The sequence below is a fragment of the Triturus cristatus genome, chromosome 2_2 (assembly GCF_964204655.1).
Source record: "Triturus cristatus chromosome 2_2, aTriCri1.1, whole genome shotgun sequence".
NCBI classification, from domain to species: domain Eukaryota; kingdom Metazoa; phylum Chordata; class Amphibia; order Caudata; family Salamandridae; genus Triturus; species Triturus cristatus.
Genome location: NC_140582.1, coordinates 488,214,483 through 488,238,941, shown reverse-complemented (window position 1 = coordinate 488,238,941; position 24,459 = coordinate 488,214,483). Strand labels below are relative to the sequence as shown.

General features: G+C 43.3%; 1 protein-coding gene across 4 annotated transcripts in view; it reads right to left on the bottom strand.

The window, feature by feature from the left end:
• Positions 1 to 4,902: 4,902 nt before the first annotated feature.
• INPP4B (inositol polyphosphate-4-phosphatase type II B) overlaps positions 4,903 to 24,459 on the bottom strand; it is a 2,419,090-nt gene continuing 2,399,533 nt past the window's right edge. For 2 of the 4 annotated variants that reach the window (XM_085641586.1, XM_085641588.1), the window contains one exon: positions 4,903 to 11,717. In XM_085641586.1, coding sequence (XP_085497712.1) covers positions 11,585 to 11,717 — 133 coding nt within the window. In that variant the 3' untranslated portion in view covers positions 4,903 to 11,584. Of the gene's footprint in view, positions 11,718 to 11,903; positions 14,813 to 24,459 lie in introns of those variants that run through there. The other 2 variants (XM_085641587.1, XM_085641585.1) reach the window with 2 other exon arrangements.

The following is a 24,459-nucleotide window of genomic DNA, read 5'->3' as shown; positions in this document are numbered from 1 at the left end:
GATCGGATATCTGAGAGTGGAAGTAGACTGCTACCTCTTTAAAGAATGCCACAACAAGGCAAAGTGCGTCTTCAGCTCTTTCCTAAAATGGATCAAAGACCAGCATAAGATTAGTGATAATGAGAAAGCGATGGTCTCGGTAGGCCTATTCTTTAACTCTGGTGCTGAGCGTGTATTCTCATTACCTCCTTTACATCTTCCTTGTCTAGTCCTTACTGCATGAGCAGTCATCTGCTCCCACAGATATTAATTACCTGAACCAGTCAAAAACCTACACCCAATATGGCCACCCCATACCAGCATGCTATATAACAGGAAGCCCCACATGACCACATCCTGTTTTTTTCTTCTGTGCAGCAGTATTGATGCCTGCAGACCAGCCGAAGATAGGAGTGTTGCTTTTCTGATCTTCTCTCTTGTTCTTTCTTAATATTAACTAATGCCTTTATAGCCTGTCTTTTTTATTAGAAAAAACTAAGTTTTTTTTATTATTTTAGGAAGCCAATACCAAAGCAGTGGGTGTTCTGGACTTGTATGCAGATTTTTGGACTCGCTGGGCGGTCCTTTTTGTATAGCGCTATGGCTTTAATAAGCATGTGCTGCACTGATCTAATCTCCAGTTTTGAGGGTGGTAGAATCTGGGAGTAGTGTGAACGCTTTGGGAAAGCTGGTACCCTTTTCAAAGATGGCTGCCTCATGTTTTATCATGATGGATGTGACATGAGTGGGCTTGTTGCTTGGCAACAAAAGCTCTAATCCAGGAGGTGTCTGTGGAAATGTGTTTTCCTCCCAGCACAATGGAGACTGACCTTCCAGGGCGTGTGGAGCAACAGACTGGCCCCTCCTCTGCCCTTCCCTCTATGGAGGTCCTGCAAACCATGATCACAGCAGCAGTTGAAGCTGCCTAATAAAAAGCCTTACCTGGATCCTGATCCTATGCCTGATGTTGATGAGGAGGACGTTAAAGGTTGGTTTGTCATGGGAACAGATCATATGATGCTTTTACCGCACATCAGGGAGAATTTGGGTTTTTCTGCTCCTGAGATGACAGCGACAGAGGAGGGTTTCCTCCCACAATATTAGTGCACAGAACCAGAGTACCTTTTCTTACACAGATCTGTAAGAAAGGTGTTGACTAATAAATCGAAGGATTTAGAGCAACAATCTTTTCCTCCTTTTCTCCTAAAGAAATATCCTTTGGAGGGTTTTTCAGAGGAATTTCCCTCTAATGTTAAGATGGACAACCTTCTGGTGGGACTTTCCACATGGGAGCCAGTGGTTTCGAAGGATGCTCTTCCCTCAGAGCCTGTGGACAAAAAGATCATGACTGCAGACAAAATATCATATTCAGCCTCTAGTTTTTCTGTTAGAGCTAACGCTTATTCTATGTAGGCCGTTCAGTCCCTGCTGCAGGATTTCCAGGTGTTATCAGAGAAGATGACTGCTGGGACTGATTGCTCTTCTCTCCTATGGGCCAGGGAATGCCAGGTCCATTATCTTTCTGACATTTCCTTTGATAACTTATGTTTTTCTGCTGTAGCTTCTGGGGTGGCTATTTCAGCACGCAGAAATATCTGGATGCGTTCCTGGAAAATCAATGTCACTTTTGAAATTGCCCTTCTCAGCTTCTAAGGTGTATGCTCAAGAACTGGAGGATGTGGCCAAGAAAATCAAGGAGAACAAAAAATTGATCAGTATGGGTCATGGTCTTGGATACAGAACAGCTTTTGGTCCAGGTGTATTCAGGGGTACCACTAAGCCCTTTCGAGGCAGGGGTCGCGGCTGGGGCACTGCTGATTTTGACAAATATCGGTTCCAGGACCATGGCAGTTTAAGTAATTCAATCCTCTCCCTCATCCCCCACCATAAGCATGACTATGCCACTGAGGTTCCGTTTGGGGGGGCGTCTCAGTTTTTCCATCATGTTTGGCAAATGACAGTCTTAGATGCTTGGGCTCTGGAGATAATATCTTGTGATTACAAGATTCCATTTTGTTCACCCCTCCTCCTTATTTCATGGTGACTCAGGTTCCGCTAAACCCTCTGAAGAGACTCAGTTTGGTGTAGGGTATTTAGTTGCTTCTGGACAAAGCGGCGATTCAGTAGTTCCCCCAGAGGAAGTAGGTCAGGGCTACTACTCAAACCTGTTTTTGGTTCAGAAACCCTAGGGGCATACCGTCCGGTGCTGGATTTGAAGGATGTATACAAATTCATTCCACACCAATCATGCAAGATCGTTTGCCTTCAGTCCATCATGTTATTAATCAAACCTGGGGATTTTTTGTGTTCAATAGACATGCAGGATGCCTATCAACACATGCTCATACATCCAAGTTCCCAACAATACCTCAAGTTTGCCATCAATGACGTCCACTACCAATTCAAGGTCCTGCCAAATGGTCTGTCATCCACCCCCAGGGTGTTCACCAAGGTGGTTGCTCCTCTGGTGGGTATAATTCATTCCTCAAGAATTCAGGCTTACCCGTATTTGGATGATTGGCTCATTGCTTTTCCTTCTTTCTTTAAGGCACAAGAAGATATTCGGCACGTATGTGCAGTCCTGGGGAAGCACGTTTTTTTCTCAAATTGAAAAAGGGCCCCAATGAACTGGAGCCTTTGCGAGTGACTCAGATGGGACTTTTCCAAACGGACTTGGGGCAAGTGTTGAGTGGAAAGTCAGTTTGATGTCTCACTTGGCATCTCTCTTGTCCCACAAGATGGTCCCTGGGTGAACTAGGTGACGGAGTCAAGGGGAAATAGTGTTGAATCTGGCCATCATCCCTTGGAGTCATTTGCATTTGCTTCCTCCAGTTCAATACCTTCTTCAGCATTGGGATACCATGTCACAGAAATACGAACTCCTTGTTCCAGTAACATTGGAAATCAAAAAAGATCTCCAATGGTGATTAGTGGGGCAACACCTGTCAAGGGGGATTCTTCTGAGTCCTTACCCTGTTGAATAGTGATCACGGATGCCAGCAAGGTGGGCTGGGGTGCCATTTGTCAGCAGCAGTCTGCTCAAGGGAGGTGGCTGTCAGCTCAGGCCTCCCGATCCTCCAATTGGAGGGAGCTGGCAACTGTTTAAATGGCCCTTCTCAGTTTTACCCAGTTGATCAGATCATGGGCAATTTGTACCCAGGCCGACGACCAGGTGGTTTGGTCGTACATCAACAGACAGGGGGGAATGGGGTGGCCAGGTCTGTCTGTCCTTGCCTGGAGGATTTGCAGTTGGGCAGAACGGAACCTCTTAGCTCTGCCAGCAGCATATCTTCCAGGAAGGGAGAATGGGCCTGCTGATCACTTGAGTCGCCATTTCCCATGGTTGATATCCCTCTGCTTCTGTCCTCGCCTCTTTCATCTGATCATGTTTCGGAACAGAAATCCCCTCTTACTGCGCCCTGATTCCTTCCCAGAGGGCATCGGCAATGGATGCTCTGTTGGTCCAGTGGCTGGCGGATCTCCTATCTTGTTTTTCTCCTTTCCCATTGCAATCCAGAATAGTGAGGAAGATTCAGTTAGGCCATGCAAAAGTTCTACAAGTGGCTTCCGGTTGGATCAGGAGGTCTTGCTTTCCCTTTCTCATTTAGTTGTCATTCTCTCCCCATTGGCAGTTTCCCTATCTCCCATCTCCACTGAGGTCTCCCTGCCTGTCTCTGGCGTCAGCGAAGAGACTGAAATTGGGAGTCTGGCATTTGAGAGGCTGAGACTAATTTTACAAGGTTGTTCTACGGTAGTTGCAAAGACTATTCAGCAGTCTAGGCATTCCTCTATGTTGAATATGTATGGGTGTTATTGGAGAAATTCTGAGAAGTGGAGCATGTCTAAGTCTTTGTCTCCTTATGTGTGCGATACCTGTAAAGTCTTGGAGTTTATGAGAGATGTGTTTTTTGATGGGTCTGGCAGTAATAACCATTTGCAGCCGGTGGGCTACAATCCAAACTATTTGGGGTCCTGATGTTTTGGCAATTTCAGTTCTAGCTTTCCGCCTTTTGAGGAGTTTTTTTTTCAGGCAGCCTTTGTTGCATTCTCCTGTTCCCTCATGGCATATTTCCATGGTTTTACATAGTCTGTAGGGTCCTCCGTTTCAGCCCCTTGAGTCTTCTGATTTAAAGTTATTGTCTGCCAAGGTGGTATTCCTTGTAGCCATCTGCTCAGGTAGCAGGACTGGGGAAATTGGTGGGTTATCTTCTCCTCCTTTTATTCAATTGTGTTCTGATACAGTTGTTTTGAGATCCAATCCTTCTTTCCTGCCTAAGGTGCCTATGTTTTTCATTGTTCAGAGGATATCATTCTTCCTGTGATTTTTTCTGGATATTTCCTCAGACAATCAAGTCTGGTTTCATACCGTGGATATCCATTTATTTGTCTTGAAAGGAGTCTTTCAGTAAAGTGTATTCGTTGTTTGTCACTTTTGGCCTCTCTACTAAGGGTCTTCACCCCTCTTCTGCTAACTTATCCAGGTGGGTTAAAATGGCAATTACAGGTGTACGACTCTGTGGGCCAGCAGCTACCTTCTCCTGTCCAGGGCATATCAATTAGGGGATGTCCGCCTCTTAGGCAGCTTTTAAAGGAGCTTCGCTCTGTGACATTTGTTGTGCTGCTAGTCGGGCGTGTCCACATACCTTTATGTCTATTGTTTACAGGTTGGGGGTTGATCAACTACCTCTCTTGCTGATGACATGTTATCTGTGGTGCCTTACGTCGAGTCTTTAATAAAGACAAAAATGCAGTAAACACCTAGTGTTGCAATTTGATTCTTGTTTAGTGTTATTATATGTGTTTTGTTAAACAAAATATGTCTTCTTGGATATTGACTCATGCAGTAAGGACTGGACGAGGAAGATGTAGGAGGAGGTAATGCCCGGTTGCTCACTGGTAAGCTTCATTACTCCGGGTACAGGTCTTCCTCGTTTCAGTCCTGAATCCCGCCCTCCCTGTTCCCATCCTATAATTTGGTTCATGTTGGCTTGGATATGTCGGGATGTGGTCATGTGGGGCTTTCTGTTATATGGCATGCTGGGATAGGGGTATCCATATCGGGTGTAGGTTTTTGGCTGGTTCAGGTAAACAATATCTGTGGGTGCACAGGACTGCTCATGCAGTAAGGACCGACACGAGGAAGGGCTGTACTCGGAGTAATGAAGTTTACTGGTGAGTAAACTGGCTGTGTCCCAATGTCTTATTTAGGCACATGACAATGCCAAACACGTACACATTGTAGAGAAACTGATTAAAGCAACACATACATTACATCATATATTTGCCCAGAAAGCATGCACCTGCAGCCTGCATCATACAACCTGAATCATACATTCCCGCCATAGGTGTAAAAATGCAAGGTTTCAGAAAAGAAGGTAAAACCATGCTTTTGGTAAAGATTTATGGATGAGTACCCTCTTTGTTCCAAGCATACTTAAATGCATGTTTTACTCTCAGATTCCCCAATAATTGTATGTTAAACATTATAATTTGCTCTCAGGGTCGCACAGTCCATTTTCTCTCTTATGTGTGCTCTTTGCACATAGGATTTTTCAACAACCTCAATATTAAATACTTTCTCTAAATTCTATTTGACAATGCTTAACTTGAGCCAGTGGTTTCCGGTGCTCGGCACCAGCACTTTATTGTCGGCAACAACACTTATGACAGCTGCCACATGGTGGTGCCGTTTGTATAACTTAGAGATGAGAAGAACAGCAATTGTTTATGAATTCAGTATACATTAAATACAACTAAAACCTGCTGCCCAAGCTATTTGTATAGCATTGGGTGCCTGGAATAGGCTGAATTGTCACACAGTGTGCAGGTTAGTAGTTGTGTAGGTACTGTCATCGGCAATGACGGCAGTGCCAATGTGTGGTGCACGCTGCAGAGGCCTCCTGATTAGAGCCCTGGCACCTATTATTATTTTACAAATTAAGCACTGCTATTTGAGCCCATTGCGAAACTCCTTTGTGAGTCCATGTTTCTATTCATTGGTCTCAGTGAAACACACCTCTGGCTGCTGGCAAGATCCTGGCTGTCTTTGTTTTGAAGGCTGGGTAAGGAGGGAAGTCAGTGTTCCGAATCAAACCAGCACTCTGCCCCTGTAAGGAAATATTCAGGACACATACGAAGCTCCCCACGGAAATAGCATGCAAATCATAGTGGCATGCCAACAGGCCCAGTGGTAGGAGAGGGCAGGTTTATCTACTCGCACCAGGGAGCGTGAAGATGCAAACGGGCATCTATTTTCAGCTTACAATAGGAGGAAATACCTGATAAGAAATAATTTAAAACCTATCAGTCGGATTTACATACGACAATAAGACTTTTCCATCGCCCGGGTGCAATATAAAATAAAATAAAACGTAGTTGCTCTCATAGGACGATTTCTGTCAATTTTGACACTATTACCTATTTCACTCGTTATAGCCTGGCTATTATTCTTTCCACGTGGACTTGCATTTGACGTTATTTAAATATCAGCTTACAAAACGTGTAATACTAAACACCATTTGGGGCGAAAAAACGGGATTTCTGTAAAGTAATTTACATTTCAACTGTAGGGAAACATTTAGCGGGTATGCGGAGAGAGAGTTTTTGCTAAAACATTTTTATAGCACATTGATTAAATTGCCTCCCTTTCCCTTTCTAAATCATTTGAATGTTGAAGTGTATAAGCACAAAAAATAACAATAAAGTCCCCTTTATGCAGACGATCGCCGGGCGCGGGCTGATTTAGCAGACAGTTTGGCTCCGGCTTGATTGGAAATTGGTTGTGAGCAGTTTATCAGTCGCGGCTCTCCGCGGCGACACTTCCATTTCCGCGCTGCCAGACCGCGCGCGCTGTAATCTGAACTTTACAGATGGCGACGCGCACTGCTGTCCGCGCAGCGCCCTCGCGAAAGCCGCCCATCTCGGGCACTCTTTCATTACAGCACGTCAAACATATCTTATTTTACTTTTCAAACGCCCGGGCTCGTGGACGGCGGAATGAGATATGGTAATGGAGTTTGGGTTCTCTATGCGAGCTTTAATCATTTAATGGGTGCTGGAACTATGAAGACTGGGAAATGCAATATTTGCTTACCGAAGGCCGGAGCCTTCTGCGGGCCTGCATTGATTTTCAGGGCATAATGAAGGCCGCTTTGCAATGTCTTCATCTCTTCCTTCACAATAACTTTTTCCAGGGCTGTTTCGGCCCTGCCGGTGTCCAGTCTCGGACTGATTATGCCACCTGCGCCCCTGTGTTAAAGGAGCTCGTTCTATAATAGAAAGAGTATACATGTCCATATGATCTCCACATCGGCCCGCGCCTCAAAGCTAGCCACTTCTTCCAGGATAGGTTAGTTTTTGATTTTATTATTATTATTTCCAGTATTTGATTAGCAACAAAATGTCCATGGATTTCACGTTTTAAATAATTACTGACGCTGGAGAGAGTTGAAATGTAAGGGTGTGGGAGAAAACGGCTTAACATGGGTGAAGATACAGATGCAGGAGACAGACATGGGCTGGAAGTACAGAGGGGTGCACAGGTGGGGGGAAGAGAAGGAATTGGGTGTAAATATGTGGTTCCGTGGACAGGAAGGAATGGAAGCAAAGATATATTTATTTACATTTTGTTATTTTAATTTAACCAATTTAACCAGCCTACCCCCTCTAGCGACCGTTGGGCCGGAGCACCGGCAGTTTTTTTAAGGAGGCCTCGAAATCGGTCTCTATTGGGCTCGGTTTTGTGCCCGTTTTTTTCCTGACTGCAGTGACAGGAGGCACATCATGTGCGCGTGCTCACTTCTCACTAGTGGAGAAGGTACGGCATGACGTCATGCCAGGCGAGCGTTGTAGGGGAAGGGAAATCCTTTACAGAGAGCAATTTTCTATCTGGATTTCCCTTCTCTTTTGAAACTCAAGAGCAGCAACATTGTGGTGTCACCAGGGCTTTAAGTGGAAGCATTTTCAATATTATCTACAAGCCATAGTTATTTATCTTATGCAACTAACAACCACTGACAAAGCCAATAGTCCTGACTTGTTGTAGGTGTGATGTTCCTTGTCAGGGCCGGACTGGTCATAGTGGGCACCGTGCGTTTCCCCGGATGGCCGCTAGGGTGGGGGCCGGTTTTGGGCCCCTGGGGGGCTGTTTTTGTTACCGGGGGTCGGCAATATCAGCCCCTTGTAACAAAATAGTCCAAAACTGCTCTGCTGCACTCCCCCTCACCCCAGGGGGGTCGGCTGAGCAGTCTGCCAGGGCCGGTTTCTAATCCCAGTCCGGCCCTGTTACTTGTTGTATCATATATCTGGATGCAATGACAGAAACAGCAAAATACAAGTCGGGCGGCACACTATGCTAAGCACAGATTTTTAGCTTACATGTTTTAAAGCCACACTCTTAATTGCATTGGTCACGCCCCTTTGAGAGACCCCCCCTGGTTTTGCATCCCACTTAAAGCCATGCCGTAGGGTCTCCATAACTGCGGAGAAATGAAAAATTAGTGCGTCATGTGTCAGGAGGTCGTTAAGTGCAGGCAGAGCAATAGCCTTCAATGCACTTCCGGTTAACAGATGTTTACAGGGAGTGAAAGAAAAACACAACAGATCATTCTTATCTGACTATTACTCTTGCTATTGTGAACTTAGAAACATTTGGTCTCGACCTTAGGTAGGCAGATCCCCAAATCCCACAATCACCTTTGTAAATTGCAGCTGGCTGGTTCTCTTGTACCTGTGCCTAATCCCACAGTTTGTTTTTCTGCATTTGAATTTTGCCATTTGCCCGCTTCTAGTGAGGCCTAGACCCAAATCCAGATGTGATTGTGGTTTTCGCTTACTGCATCCTGTTGGATGATAAAGGAATAAATTGGGGCGTTTGGGGTTTTTGCCATCTGTTCCTGTACAGAAAGAGAGCATATTAATATTTTCAAATCCCATACAGTCTAATATCCTGACCTCTTTGATGGCTGTCCATGTGGCAAAGAGTTGTCAGCAGTGCAGACTAGCCAGGCTTGGTATCTGCATAGGTTATGCTGAGTATGTCGGCGAATGGCAGAGTCGCTGCCATGGAAAAAAAATGGAGCCATACTAGTTTCTTACCAACACCGCGTCGCACTCTATTCTAAAAGTCAAAAATCTTTCTGAACACAGAATTTCCTCAAGTGTCCAGGAATAAACAAGGCTGTGGCATGGTGAGACAAATAATGATGGATCTAACCCAGATACCTTGACTGGGGGTGAGTGCTTGAACAGTTTCAGCACTCTATCTGTCATCTGGTTGTGCTCCCTATGTCCGCCCTAAGTGGCCAAGGGTATGCCCAGACGTGGGTCCCAGGTTCACTCTGCCACTGGATTCAAGCTAGCCCTGCTGATGAGGGGTGATACCCCCAAACTAGTCCTAGGATGCTTGTTTCTTGTTCAGAGAGGAAGTGGCCTGGGAGTTCAAGCTGGACTGTTCCAATGAGTAGCAGGGTCAAGACTGATTTGTATATGGCTGGGTCCAAACTGGGATGGCATGGTGAGCAAAAGAATGATGGATTTAAGCCCGATCCCTTGCCTGGGGTGAGTGTTTGAAAAGTTTCAGCACTCTGTTTATCAGCTTGTTGTGTTTGCCAGGAATAAACAAGGGCCCATACTATGTCAGACCCACTCTTTCGTTCTCCCTCAAACCTCAACCACAAACAAGTTTATTATTTGAGTAGCACAAGAGCATGCATTGACGCCAAACAAAGAACAGCTTCTGTGATGTAGACTTTCCATTCACCATCACCCTCGAAATGGAGGTGGCACTACCGAGAGACGTTCTTTCCTCATTTTTCCAAGATATATACTTCACCCCACTTCAGGAGGTGCATGAAATTCCTGAGTTAAGTGTAAAAATATTATCATCTAAATCCAGAGGCCCTGTACACATGCATTTCCACATAGCTACCTTCCTAACTCACCCATTCTTAGCAATCCACCCAACAGCAAACCACCCATTTGTAGATGAGTAAGGCATTGTTAGAAAATGAAGCATGCTACCCAACCCATCCTTCTCTCCATATGCAACGAGGTTTCTATGTAACCTTGCACTAGAGGCAACCCTGAGCACTTTGGACGGGGACACCAGAGCTAGCGTGTGACAGGGCAAGCAGAGTGGGCATTTCATGAGCAAGGAGATATTGAAGTATTTATCTCTAAATGTCCAATGTTTTATCCAGCACTAACACATTTTTTACATTTATGGCCAGTCACTCTGAGCCTTTGGATAGAGCGGCAGATGGGGAAGCGTGTGTGGGGGAGCCAGGCTGGGAGTGGGAGTTTTATTCACTACAAGTGGGTAGGAAAGGGCTGGTGGGAGTACAGACAAGAAGGTTGAGGAAGGTATGATGGGAAGAATTCGGCCCTGGGAAAGTAATGGAAAAATAGTGAACACAGAAAAATAAATAGCTCAGTTTTTACATCTGCTAGCAAGCAGTTTGAGCAAGGAAGTGAAGTTGGGGGATAGAATAGGACATGGGTTCAATTAAACACGAATGCATAGGGGCAGGGAACAAAGAACAGTTACATGTAAAGATGGGGGAGTGAAAGGAGGGGATAGAGAAAGGTGGAAATACTTACAGAGCCCTAAATAAATATTAACTTTCGATGCTCCTATGACGAGCCTCCATTTTCTCTGTATTTTTGCATCGTCACATAATGTCTCTTTTCACTGCTTTTTGAACACTTTTGGGTGGTCAGTTCTAGACTCCTCACGCAGGTGAAAAGAATAAACACCGCCAGGAGCGTTTGAGGTGTCAATAGTGTAACTTTAGTTGCGTGTCTGCTCCTCAGGCCACAGCTTAGAATTCTATTTCGTTGACATTATCGAGTTTCAAGTTCCGTGACAACAATTACATTTTAAGTTCACTAATTTATGCTAACTGCTTTTAAAGCTGCCTCATGATAACCCAAGGCAAGGAGCATTTTGTTAACTCGAATATTTTTCTTATGCTTGTCTGCTATATTGCAAATTCTGAATTAACTTGCATACTATCCTATGGGATTTATTTTAGCAATCTCTCTCTTTGTGAGATATGCCGACTCTAAATGCATAATGTAAACACGAGTGTACTGAGAATAAACATGAAAGTGTCTGCATTGACAGTTAACGCTTCCACAATGTTTTCCTTCATAAAAGTCATACATTTAGACTTCAAGGAAATATATCAACCACAACTGACCACACGCACTCAGTTTTCTTTGGGGGCCATGTGAATGTGCAAGGAGGTATTTTGCAACAAATTCAGAAAATTATTTAACAATTCCATCCTCAGATGTGAAATGTGGTTCACCTCTCTGGTGATAATGCGCCTGAGATGGGCAAGGCTTTCAACCAACCACTGTAAACAGAATGACCCCTTGAGCTTGCCTACATGGTACAGTGTGCAATGTATGAGAGGTTGTCCTATGGCAATGCCCTTGGAGCGTTCCGGTGTACTGTTGGCCTGCCCATTAGCAGCGGAAGAGGCGTGAACGCTGCCCCTGCTGTAACTTTAGCTGTACCGCACTCTTCTGTTTCAGGAGACTCCCAGAGTGCACGCGGTGCAGCGGTCCTGAACCTGCGCCGCTCGATGCGCACATGCGTCTAGGTGTCTGCTTTTCCATATGTGCCTTCGGGCGGTCTGTAGTACTTTGGGAAGGCCATCAGCTGCAGCATGTTGAATGCATATTTCCTGCAATTGATATTCTTCATTACATTCTCTATGCGGCATCCTTCTCTGGGAAAGGGGAAAGAAAGGACAACTTCATCAAACGAGAGAATAAATAAATATGTTTTTATTTTTTCAATTTAGAGTTGCAGCAACAGTCTTGAAGTAAAAATAACAAGGAACCAACTCTACATCTTTTCCAGTTTCACAGGTGATGATACATCTTACAAAATTAAATCCCAAGGCCAGGCCCATTTGCAGTTATTGCCTTCAGAAGATGTCAGTGAGGTTTACATTGCTCCTTAAGGTTTGCATGTTGACATTAATGGTACATTGTTAGAGTTATTTCTTATTACAATTGTTCGTTTCAGTTTAGAAATATATTTCTTGTATTTTATTCCTACACATTGTATATGAGTTAACACTTTAAAATCTCTATGAAGCCCTAAAATACAGTATGCTGTTTCTAAGAATAAGGCATTTGATAAGTCTGGCACTACAGATTGCACAGTAAAATCCAATATTTGCTTGACTACAACTCAAAAGGTGAACTGAAAAATGAGATAACAGCATTTCTTTTCTAAAATAGCGTGTTCAAAGAGTACAAAGAAAGAAATCTGTTCTTATATCAATATAAAACCCACCACTTCTAATGCTTTCCGAGGAAGACTCTTAACAGAGACCTCAAAGTATGAAAAATAATACAAAAGTGTTGGGATATGCAACCCCAATTGAATCAACAAGTTGCAAACACTTAATTGAATGACATAAAACATAATTTGGCTTATCTCTTCGTATTAAGTGTGACAGAAAAGGGTTAGCCGCATCAAAAGAGCATGCGACTTAATTGGCACGTAAAAGGACTCGCCAGCAAGTGCATTAATCACCACTATAATGCATTAGTTCCAGAAATGTCCCATCTGTCATACTTGTGCAGAGCTGGCGCAAGTTGTGCAGTTTTACGTGCAACTCTCTGTCAGGCTCGCGACTTCTCAATAGAAACTGACAGAGCTAATCTTTCAGTACATTGTGGTATTGTGTTACCCGATTTATAGACTCTGGCGCCTCATGGCGGGAAAGCAGAAAGTCTAATTTAAATGATGAAATTACAGATTGTTCGATTTTCCATGGAACAAAATGTTAAAATGCATAGTATTTGTAAAAACGAAGGAGGGAGAAACTTTAGTGGAAATTGCAGTTGATCAATTACAGATTGGTTCTGGTGAATAGGCTATTGAAATGTTGGTTTTTAGAAAACTAGAGAACTGCTGTTTTCCCAACTCGAGGTGATTCCAATTCCATCAGGGTACTGGTTATTGAGGTGTCACGCCACAAGTACATCAAGAGATGGGTTCAAGTACATTGAAATTACAATTACCGAGGATCGGTGGGGTAACACAGGACCCCGCAGCCCCTGCTGTGCGGGGGAGCCCCGAGCTTCAGGGGGCCCCCTCGGCACAGTACTCGGGCCTGAGAGCTCTGGATTAAATCCAGAGTGGAGCCCCTCCATGTACCTTGCAGGAGGGCCCCCTCAACTTTCGTTACGCCACTGCCGAGCATAGTGCTACATCGAGCAGCTCTTTAAGTGCAAGGGCAAGTACTTTAAATGTAACCAAAAACATAAGCTTTCCCTAACCTTAGATCTAAGCTTAACCCGGAACCTTACTCTAACCATTATCCTAACTCTAATGTGAAATGAATGTTAAACCTTACACTAACACTCCGGCTTCCCAAAATCCTTATACTAACACTAAACCTAACCATAAAACTAGAACACAAAACGAAGGGCCTGATTACGAGTTTGGCGGTCCCTCGGACTGCCAACCTCCCTGTGGCATGGTGTTAACCGCCGTACTGGCAGTCAAGAGCGCATTATAAGTGTGGCTGTCCCACCGAAACAGGACCGCTACAACAGCTGGGGATCTGTGATCATTCAGCGGTTGCGCGGCAGTCTAGGACAGCAATATGCTGGCGGTGCCACGACTTTGAAGACCGCCACACTTTTCATTGCAGGCTCAAAGGGTGGCTGTCAGGAAAGTAAGGGGGCCCTACAGGGCCCTTTGGTGCCACTGTACATGATGGTGCATGCTGGGGGGGTGCCCCCCTAGCTCTATGGACCTCTGTTTCTGCACGGCATGGACTGGAATGGGCTTCGGTGGTCCCTCAGCGCAGCAGTTCCAAGGCTTACATATGTGCCTTAGAACTGCACCACTGTGGGACCGCCAAAGCACCGCCTGTCAGAGCACCAGGAATCTTGTAATCTGGCGGGTGGTGTGAAGATGAGTTTGGCGGTGTGGGGGCAGGGCAGTAGCATGGTGGCCCGCTCCCACACCACCAAATTCGTAATAAGGACCCAAACCAACAGCTTACTCTCCACGATAAACCTAGTTCTTCTTATCCTTGGTAAAAACCTTGTCAAACATTAAACCTAATACGGCCCCTTATCCTACCCATAACCATAATGTTATTTCTCACTATAAACCTAAGCCTAGCTCTAAACCAAATAATAAATCTAACACAACTCCTTACCTTGCCCCTTATTACTTAAAACTGAATTCACTCTGTATAATGCAGCTATATATTCAGGTGATGCATTCTCAGTAGTGGTTCTTTCAATCTCATGTCTCAGATATAATGGCACTTCCATGTAGTGAATTCTCAGTAGTGGGTGTGACCTGGATGCTACTGCTCAAGATAGCCTATTGATTTCACACTGCATTTTTATTTAATCGGGTGTTACCCATGGTTTTTTCCAACTAGAGAGATATTGCCCACTGTACAAAAACTCCTGCCAAAGGTGAACACTGTAGAAACCCTTTGTAAATGGCCAACTGGAATTTCCACCAGGGAAAATACTGAAGGAGCATAGCTGTGCATGGGATTTAGCTTCTGGGACATCTCAGAAATTTCAAAATTTACAAAATATTACAGGATATATTGGGAGCAAAAAACATGTTGTTAGAGGAACATAAAGGAACACACTAAGAAGTTATTGATATTTGGCTAATAATAATGCAAGACTCAAAATGAGCCACACAACCAGCAAGTGTGAGCTGACGAGCAGTAAGGCGACGGGGTAGAAATGACGAGAAGTTGGCTTGTTGTCATTTATACAGCCATTTTCAGGATCATCCGACTCGTTCAGTGCTCCTTGTGGTTGTCTGCTGTTAAGTGGAGGCAGGCAGGGTGGGAGGAGAATTAGGAAGAAAGAGAATAGAATTATAGGAAGAAAAGCCAAGCAAACAGACAATTTCTAGATAAACACACAGAAAGAGATGCTGTTTTGTGGCAGTTGCCAATCTATATCATTGTGCTAAATATGCAAACTGCCTTCTTTTGAAAAGACTGTTCCCAAAGAACCTGGCATGTCTTTTATAATTAGGATCTTTCTCTTTCTGAAATATTAGAAAGCATGCTCTACATTAGTATATAGCAGCAAAGAAGGAAAAGAAAGAATGAAAGGATGGAATGAAGAAAAACATCTTACTTAAACATAAAGTACTACTAGATGTTGCTACAAAGCCCCCGACTTAATAAAGACCCCGTCCCGCTAGTACTGTGTAAGGAACAATGTCCTCCTCTCAAGGATGTCAAAGGGCTTAACATTTAGTTGCCAACAGCTTTCAGGAACACTGACAAAAACAAAAGAAGGACCCCTGACTTAACGTAAAAATAACAAAAAAAGTTTTGGGCTTTGGGTACTTGAAATAGTCACAGAGCCAAGTCGTTCCGCACTGTTGCGGATTAAAAAAACTAACTATCTTGTGGATGACTTCTCATGCAAAATGCCTCCTCTAGTGACTTTCTTCACAATAATCAGCGGTCTTGTTCATATTCTAGAGGAGGTATGGAGGTCTGTTTCAGTGTCAATAGTGGACTATGAACCTCTCTGTACAGACCAGCTTTATGAGGACCTCTGTGCTGCATAACTTTGGTTGCTCTTGAGAAAGACGCATCTGCAATTCATTACAGGCTTGCCTAGTGGGAACCTAAAATAGGAAGCTGGCTTATTTGAAGCAGCCTTTAAACTGAGTTAGTTTTTTGATGAGGCTATTAGGTCATCCTACAAAGCGTGTTTGAATGCCCTATGACAGCTCCTCAGGAGAGTGTGTTGTCCTCTATTTCATACACTCACAATACACCTTTCTTGTTCATGAGACTACTTGGCAAATCTGAGACAGCCAATTACAGACTTTACAGGACCAAGAAAAGACCCTGGGAATGGACAAACATCATAGCATTGCAAAATGCCTGAAATATAGTAATTGCATAAAGATACTATGGCCCTGATTAAAAGTAGGGGATCCACGGACAGCCAGACTCACAAGAGCGCGGCAGTGACGGTCTCCTGCCGCCCTATTACAATATGGGCGGTGGGACAGACACAGCCTTGATGCAGTCACCAGGAAACTACAGTTCGCTGGCAGTGTTGCGGTGGTCAGAAGGCAGTAATATGCTTGACGGGACCACTGTGGTCCCATCAAGCAAATTACAAGTTTCCTCTCCACCATGCTTTTCATGGGGGTTCCGCCGCCATGAAAACCGTGGTGGGAAAGAAACAAAAAGGTGGCCCTACAGGGTCCTATGGTGCCTCACGTCCTGTGAATACACACAGAGGGGCATAATATGTGCCTCCCTGTGTGTATGCACACCAGTTCCTGCACGGCGTTGCCCATTTTCAGGGCACTGTAGGAACCTCAAAGACAAAGCCTGCCAGACAGGAGGAAACTCCTAACCTGGCGAGCGGTCTGACCACGGCTTTGGGGGTGCGGCAGACCCGCCAAAGTATTAATCAGGCGCTTAGAGAGCAAGTCCATCCAAGAGTTAGAGTCCTATCTTGATGTAACAAACCTTTTTTATTTTCCAAGAGAATATACCATCAGCAGGTGCATATTGCAACATAACAAGCTAACTGTATACAGCAAGTGGCCATTCAGTACAGCAATTTAGGCAAACTGTGACAATTGGGTGGTAGGGAATGTAATAGTACCACATATTGAAGTATTGGCATTATCCGTTCTGCATAGCTGACACATATTATCAGCCATTCACCATTTATCAACCCTGGCAAATACATAGCGGGACTGGTTTGTACATGATGGATAAGGCAAGCTGGACACTGGGTAATCCTTAAGATTAAGCAGATCACTGGTTCTTAACCTGTGGTCCAAAGACCCCTAGGGGTCCACAAGGCCTACTCAGTGGGTCTGCAACTGCTTTACAAAATTATATGATATTAAAATGTATAATTTCAGGGGTCTAAAGACCTGGTTGCATTAAGTGCTTAGTCTGTTTTCCTTCTCATTTGCTCAGTGCTGGGAAACCCTTTCTGGGTAGCTGCTGTGCTTTGTAAGACTTATAAATAATAATAAAAATATAAAATCAATAATGAATATACAAGTTAAGATACAAAATTGAAATATTTTCTATATTTGATTGTAACAGTCTTGTGTATTGGTTTGAGGCTCAAATCATAAAAATTGTTTAGGGTCTGAGGTTTTTAATAATTACTTAGTGGGGGTCCCAGGATTCCAGTAATGATTCAGTGGGGGTCCACAGAAGTCAAAAGGTTGAGAACCACTGAAATAGATGACTACATAGTGGATCCCAAATGTGTCTGCAGTGAGAGGGGCTGAGGGAGATGTGACCAATCTTGAGGTTGTGAAGAAGTTGTATTTAAGCTTCAGCGTGGGTATCCTCTCTATAGGAGGAGCAAGTAAGATCTGGACAAGGCAAGACCATATATCATCAAATTCTGTTTTAAATGCCTTTTCAGGGATTTATGATCTAAATCTGTAGAAGCAGAGAAAAAGGGATTTGCAGTTATAGCACTAGGCAAGTGTAACAGAGGCGGCAGCCAAGAGAAATCCCAAGCTATTTTGGTAGGCAGTTAATTCAATTAGTAATTCAGATTTACCCTCATCCTTCATTAACAGTAACATTAAAGACACTTACTGGGTATAACATTAAAAAAATATATATTGCTTCAATTAGGCTTTTATTTGTTTGTTTGAAAGTACTTTTTGCAGATAATCTAGTACTCTGTAATCTTATAGTATTGAAGAAGTTGTATTAGCTATAAGACAGAGCACATCCATCAAAGCACCAGGCCAAGATGGCAACCTAACGGACCTATTTCAATGTAATATGGACACTGGGGTGCCGCTATTAACAAACATTGTGCCAGTATTTTTTTTTAAAAAGGAGCATACTTGAATCGAGCTGCTACAGGCCCATATCGCTCATTGATTTCTTGGCTAAGATCCTAAGCAGAGTAACGTTTCATATAATGTGAGAATTGGTAAATAATAACATTTATAACATCTGTTAGCATGGATTCAGAGATCACCATGGGATTGTTGTACAGTGTCAGAACCTGCATCCGATAATTGGCAAATATACTCTAGCAAGGACATGTTCCGTCCAACTAGCATTCATGGATTTATCTAGCGCCTTTGATTGAGTAAATCATTCAAAGCAGTGGTTAAAGTTCCTAGGAATTGGCCTGGGTGCTGCACTGGTCTCCTTCCTTGCTGTACTTCACAGGGATCTAAAGGCCCAGGTGAGATTTGGCCTTAAGGGGAATTGACTGACACATTCAGCCTAAAAAAATAGGTGTGTGGTAAATATGCATTTTAGCTTATGTTTGTTTATTTTATACACAAATAATATTTCTTCCCACTTTTAAAGAAGCAATGACTATTTACCAGTGATCATGAGAATTCAAATCCCCGTACTTTTATATGCAGATGATGCAGTAATTTTAGCTCACACACCAAAGGCACTGAAGCTTTTATTGTTTTTATGTAAAACCTGGATTTGAGCACTAATTATTCTTAATCGATATAATGTTGTGTGGCCCTGGTTGCTCATTTTACATACTTTTAAATTAGGTAATAACAGTTTGGAGAAAGTTTACAAATATCTTTATTTCGGATTAATCTTTGTACCTCCTTATCTTAGAGGCAAAATACAAGCCTGAGATGCTAAAGGTTTGCCCAGTCAATCAGTGCTTTACTTAAAATGTCGACTAAGCTTGGCAGCAAGCCTCTCGTTTCTATGATATAAATATATGTAGTACAGTGTTTACCCATCGCAACATATGGGGGTTGGGATGCGGTGTCATGAAAATGAATCTATTGTATAACTTGAAGTCTTTGTAGGGGTCTTTTGTCAGAACAACCTGAACCCCAAACTATTACTGCCATAGGGAACTTGGCCTAAACCATATTGAGAACTATATTAAGCGTGGCCCCTATTGTTATCAATTTCCTTGTGGATGAAATCCCACACAACATTAAACCACCTAATAATTAATAATTCCCACAGTCGTGACAGGAGGTTATCGATCCCTTGGCTGTCTTACACTCAAGTAAAACTGGCAATGTTGGCCCATCCATCTCGCCTTGGAGACCCCTCATCCATGGTGTAAAATTATAAGCTGTGGGTACATTTCTAGAACACTTACTCACTAATGGAGAAATTGCCTAATTGGAAAATCCAGCAGTAAGGTATGGGACATTTCTTCAGATGAGACACAGGACTGAACCTTATCTCTCTTGGGTTAAGGGTGACTGGGAGCAATCTCTACTCTTCAGATTTAGGACGGGTATCATAGGCAGCATGCTTTCAGAGGTGGCTTCGAATGACTGTTTTCTTATCAGCACAGTATGTGACATGCATAGGAAAAGATCGCTGAAGCAAACACTGATGATGTATGTATATCAGAGCATGCACTTTCGTTATGTAGAAGCATTACTTCGTGGTGCCCATTATGTTGCAGCCACATTTGTATTGAATGAGTAATACAATTCGAACATGTGCAAGCCCAACATCATGAGTGTGAGAGGAACCCCAAAATACAACATGTTGATCATGTCTAATCCCCACCTCTCAAACTTTGCACTTTGAGTATGTAAATTGAATTTATTTATCTAGTTATACACCTAGTATTATTGACGTAATTTCACTAAAATATGTGCATGCTCAGAGTGTAATTCTGCAAGTAGAAAAATAATCATTGTTTGAAGCAGTTGGATGATTCTTACATGGCTATATATGCAAAACTGTCGCCCCGCTTAAAGCATTCTTGCTGCAGCTAAAATTAAAAGTTGGTCAGTTTATTTTATTCAAAATTATTTTTGGGAAGTGTTTTTGACACTTCACAAACCAGATATCTCAAAATTAACAATATTTGAATTGGCATTATAGATTCTAACACCCTAGAAAGTGGCTACTTTATTTCAAGATCACTAAACCCATTTTAATTAGTGAAGTTCAGGTAAAATGGGAGACAATCTCCAAATGTTGGAGCTTTCAATGTTCGTATGGTAATGTTGGCACCAACTCGAATGTGTAGTGTTTGAACTGTAGTTGCACATTCTCTATAACATTTTTGTATCCGAGAGCTGTATGTCACTACATAACTACACAGCTGCATGGAGCTATCGCCCCAACAACGGAGATCAGAGAAATGACCACTACTGAGAATACCACTGACTCAAGTAAGTTAAGCACAAGGGTTAAGTATATCACTCCATGCCTTACCATAAACCATAAAATGAAAACCTAAACATATACATTGACCGAACCCTAATCCTAGTCATCACCCTAAGCACAGCCTAGCCGCATCCCGAAAGTTAATCGAACTCTAATGGAAGAGATGCTCTCAAAGGAGAGAGTGGTATGCCTCTAGTCTGCTATCACCAATATAGGGGAAATAAATGCTTGAACTTGTTTGCTGGGAGACTGTTTTACACTATATGTATAGTTCTGATACATTTATCTTTGGAAATTGTATATAATGCAGTCACACTCCTATTTATATTAAAACCTAATTTTCATTCTTATATATTATCGTTTCACTGCCCACACACAAGGATCCTTTTTGTTAGGATCCTTTTTTTGGGTGGGGCGGGGGGGATGGATTAGCACCTCATCATCCAATTACTCATGGAGAAAGGTTGGCAGGTCCTGCTGTGAACTACCCATCAGGATTCTAGGTGGTTGCAGGATTTAGATTGTCTCTACACTGCTTTTAGAAAACACTGATGTCTTGACGGCTGAGTGCTCTTTACTTTGAGGCACCACGAGAAGGGCGTTCATCATGAATCTATAAGCATGACAGCAGGGTTTGGAAATGTTTAATGTGTGGGTGATCTGGAGCTCACTAAGGCCAACTCCTGATGCTTGGCATCTATATGTACAATCCAGTTGCAAAAAAGATGATGCAACAAATAAACCACTAGCTATGTTTTTAGAATTCAGCACTGATAGCAGACTGGACTACGGCAACGCCCTCTACGCCAGAATCAACAGAACTCTCCTACACAAGCTCCAAACCATCCAGAACACCGCAGCCAGACTCGTCCTTGGAACTCGACGCCAGGAACACATGACCCAACACCTACGAGACCTCCATTGGCTCCCCGTCCAGAAGAGAGTAACCTTCAAATTACTCACCCAAGCTTACAAATCCCTCTACAACATTGGATCAAATACCTCAACGAGAGAGTCTCCTTCCACGTACCAAAAAGGAACCTCCGCTCCGCCGACCTCACCCTGGCAGAAACCCCACGCATCCGCAGAAACAGAGCAGGCAGAAGAGCCTTCTCCTACGCCACAGCCAAGGCCTGGAACGAGCTCCGTGTCAACATCAGACACTGCCCCACCCTGCACACCTTCAGGAAGAACCCCAAGACCTGGCTCTTCGACTGAACCGGAGCTGCAACCCCCCCCCCCCCGCCCCCCCAGTGCCTTGAGACCCTCGCAGGTGAGTAGCGTGCTTTATAAAACCCTGATTGATTGATTGATATCTACTTGGCTCACAGCTAAACACAGCTTTGCGCTCTGTGACAGTTGGCATTGGTTCTCATTCACTAACTGGGATTCACACCTTGAAAAGGTCATTTGCTCATGCTGGCAACCTAGCTTTGTGTAACAATTGATTAGTGATGGTGAAACTGTGAAAAACCTTCTCTCCTACCATTGTCCATTCCCGCTCACCAGGAGACTCAACAATCAGTCTACTGACTCAGCTGCAAGTTTAAGTTAAAGCAGCAACAGATGAATGTGGGTGGATCTAGAGTACCAATAGCCCAGTACCGCACTGTGGGCAGGACACACCATAAACATATTTAGGAAAACATATAATGTTTATATCATTAAAGGTGATAATTAAGAGTCTGCAGACGTTTGCGGACTATTATCTATAATGTTGTGTCAGAGAAATGTGCTAGCGATACTGCAGCATTTTTCCAGCATATAAGCATATAAGCATATTAAGACCTTAAAGGAGCTGCCACATGTGATGTCAACTGCCAAGTGGAATTACCATACATAATGGTGGAACTGATTCAACTGCTAGCTCAACAGAAATAATCCAAATGTATGTCATGGCACAGAAAATACATGTAGGCAAATAATACAGCATGTAGAGCAACTGTATTTAAATTTTTGTATTCAATTTGTTGTGTATATATATCTAATTAGAGCGAAACACTGTGTCAGGGGTTGCTTTTACTCATTTCAGGTTGGCTTGATTGGTATTTTACCAACTCAAAGCTGTAATACTGTGCCTGGAGTGGTAATTGGCTTTTGTCATTTTACAGCTCGGCAAGGACAGCACTGTGCTAGTCCTATGCTTAAAGACTTTGCTGTACAAATGGCAAAAGACTTTGTCCTTTTCTATCTCTGCGTGGATGGCACTGTGCTAATCCTATGCTTAAAGATTTTGATAGAAAAACAGACATTTGAGGTGAGCAGATCTAGAGTGTCGCTGGTGTTGAGAGTGCTCCATACAGGAGCTGCTTTCCACCTAAACTTGAGAACTACCCAGAGTTCTCTGCTTCTTTTTTGCATAATTTATTTGTCACTCTATGCCTGAAAGGGTATTTCTTTGACTTATACTGGGTGCTCCCTAGTGTCTGGACAAAGCTATACTTCTCTGAAGAGCTCTAATTAGAGCGAAACACTGTGTCAGGGGTTGCTTTTACTCATTTCAGGTTGGCTTGATTGGTATTTTACCAACTCAAAGCTGTAATACTGTGCCTGGAGTGGTAATTGGCTTTTGTCATTTTACAGCTCGGCAAGGACAGCACTGTGCTAGTCCTATGCTTAAAGACTTTGCTGTACAAATGGCAAAAGACTTTGTCCTTTTCTATCTCGGCGTGGATGGCACTGTGCTAATCCTATGCTTAAAGATTTTGATAGAAAAACAGACATTTGAGGTGAGCAGATCTAGAGTGTCGCTGGTGTTGAGAGTGCTCCATACAGGAGCTGCTTTCCACCTAAACTTGAGAACTACCCAGAGTTCTCTGCTTCTTTTTTGCATAATTTATTTGTCACTCTATGCCTGAAAGGGTATTTCTTTGACTTATACTGGGTGCTCCCTAGTGTCTGGACAAAGCTATACTTCTCTGAAGAGCTCTAATTAGAGCGAAACACTGTGTCAGGGGTTGCTTTTACTCATTTCAGGTTGGCTTGATTGGTATTTTACCAACTCAAAGCTGTAATACTGTGCCTGGAGTGGTAATTGGCTTTTGTCATTTTACAGCTCGGCAAGGACAGCACTGTGCTAGTCCTATGCTTAAAGACTTTGCTGTACAAATGGCAAAAGACTTTGTCCTTTTCTATCTCGGCGTGGATGGCACTGTGCTAATCCTATGCTTAAAGATTTTGATAGAAAAACAGACATTTGAGGTGAGCAGATCTAGAGTGTCGCTGGTGTTGAGAGTGCTCCATACAGGAGATGCTTTCCACCTAAACTTGAGAACTACCCAGAGTTCTCTGCTTCTTTTTTGCACAATTTATTCGTCACTCTATGCCTGAAAGGGTATTTCTTTGACTTATACTGGGTGCTCCCTTGCGTCTGGACAAAGCTATACCTCTCTGAAGAGCTCTAATTAGAGCGAAACACTGTGTCAGGGGTTGCTTTTACTCATTTCAGGTTGGCTTGATTGGTATTTTACAAACTCAAAGCTGTAATACTGTGCCTGGAGTGGTAATTGGCTTTTGTCATTTTACAGCTCGGCAAGGACAGCACTGTGCTAGTCCTATGCTTAAAGACTTTGCTGTACGAATGGCAAAAGACTTTGTCCTTTTCTATCTCGGCGTGGATGGCACTGTACTAATCCTATGCTTAAAGATTTTGATAGAAAAACAGATATTAGAGGTGAGCAGATCTAGAGTGTCGCTGGTGTTGAGAGTGCTCCATACAGGAGCTGCTTTCCACCTAAACTTGAGAACTACCCAGAGTTCTCTGCTTCTTTTTTGCATAATTTATTAGTCACTCTATGCCTGAAAGGGTATTTCTTTGACTTATACTGGGTGCTCCCTTGTGTCTGGACAAAGCTATACCTCTCTGAAGAGCTCTAATTAGAGCGAAACACTGTGTCAGGGGTTGCTTTTACTCATTTCAGGTTGGCTTGATTGGTATTTTACCAACTCAAAGCTATAATACTGTGCCTGGAGTGGTAATTGGCTTTTGTCATTTTACAGCTCGGCAAGGACAGCACTGTGCTAGTCCTATGCTTAAAGACTTTGCTGTACAAATGGCAAAAGACTTTGTCCTTTTCTATCTCGGCGTGGATGGCACTGTGCTAATCCTATGCTTAAAGATTTTGATAGAAAAACAGACATTTGAGGTGAGCAGATCTAGAGTGTCGCTGGTGTTGAGAGTGCTCCATACAGGAGCTGCTTTCCACTTAAACTTGAGAACTACCCAGAGTTCTCTGCTTCTTTTTTGCATAATTTATTCGTCACTCTATGCCTGAAAGGGTATTTCTTTGACTTATACTGGGTGCTCCCTTGT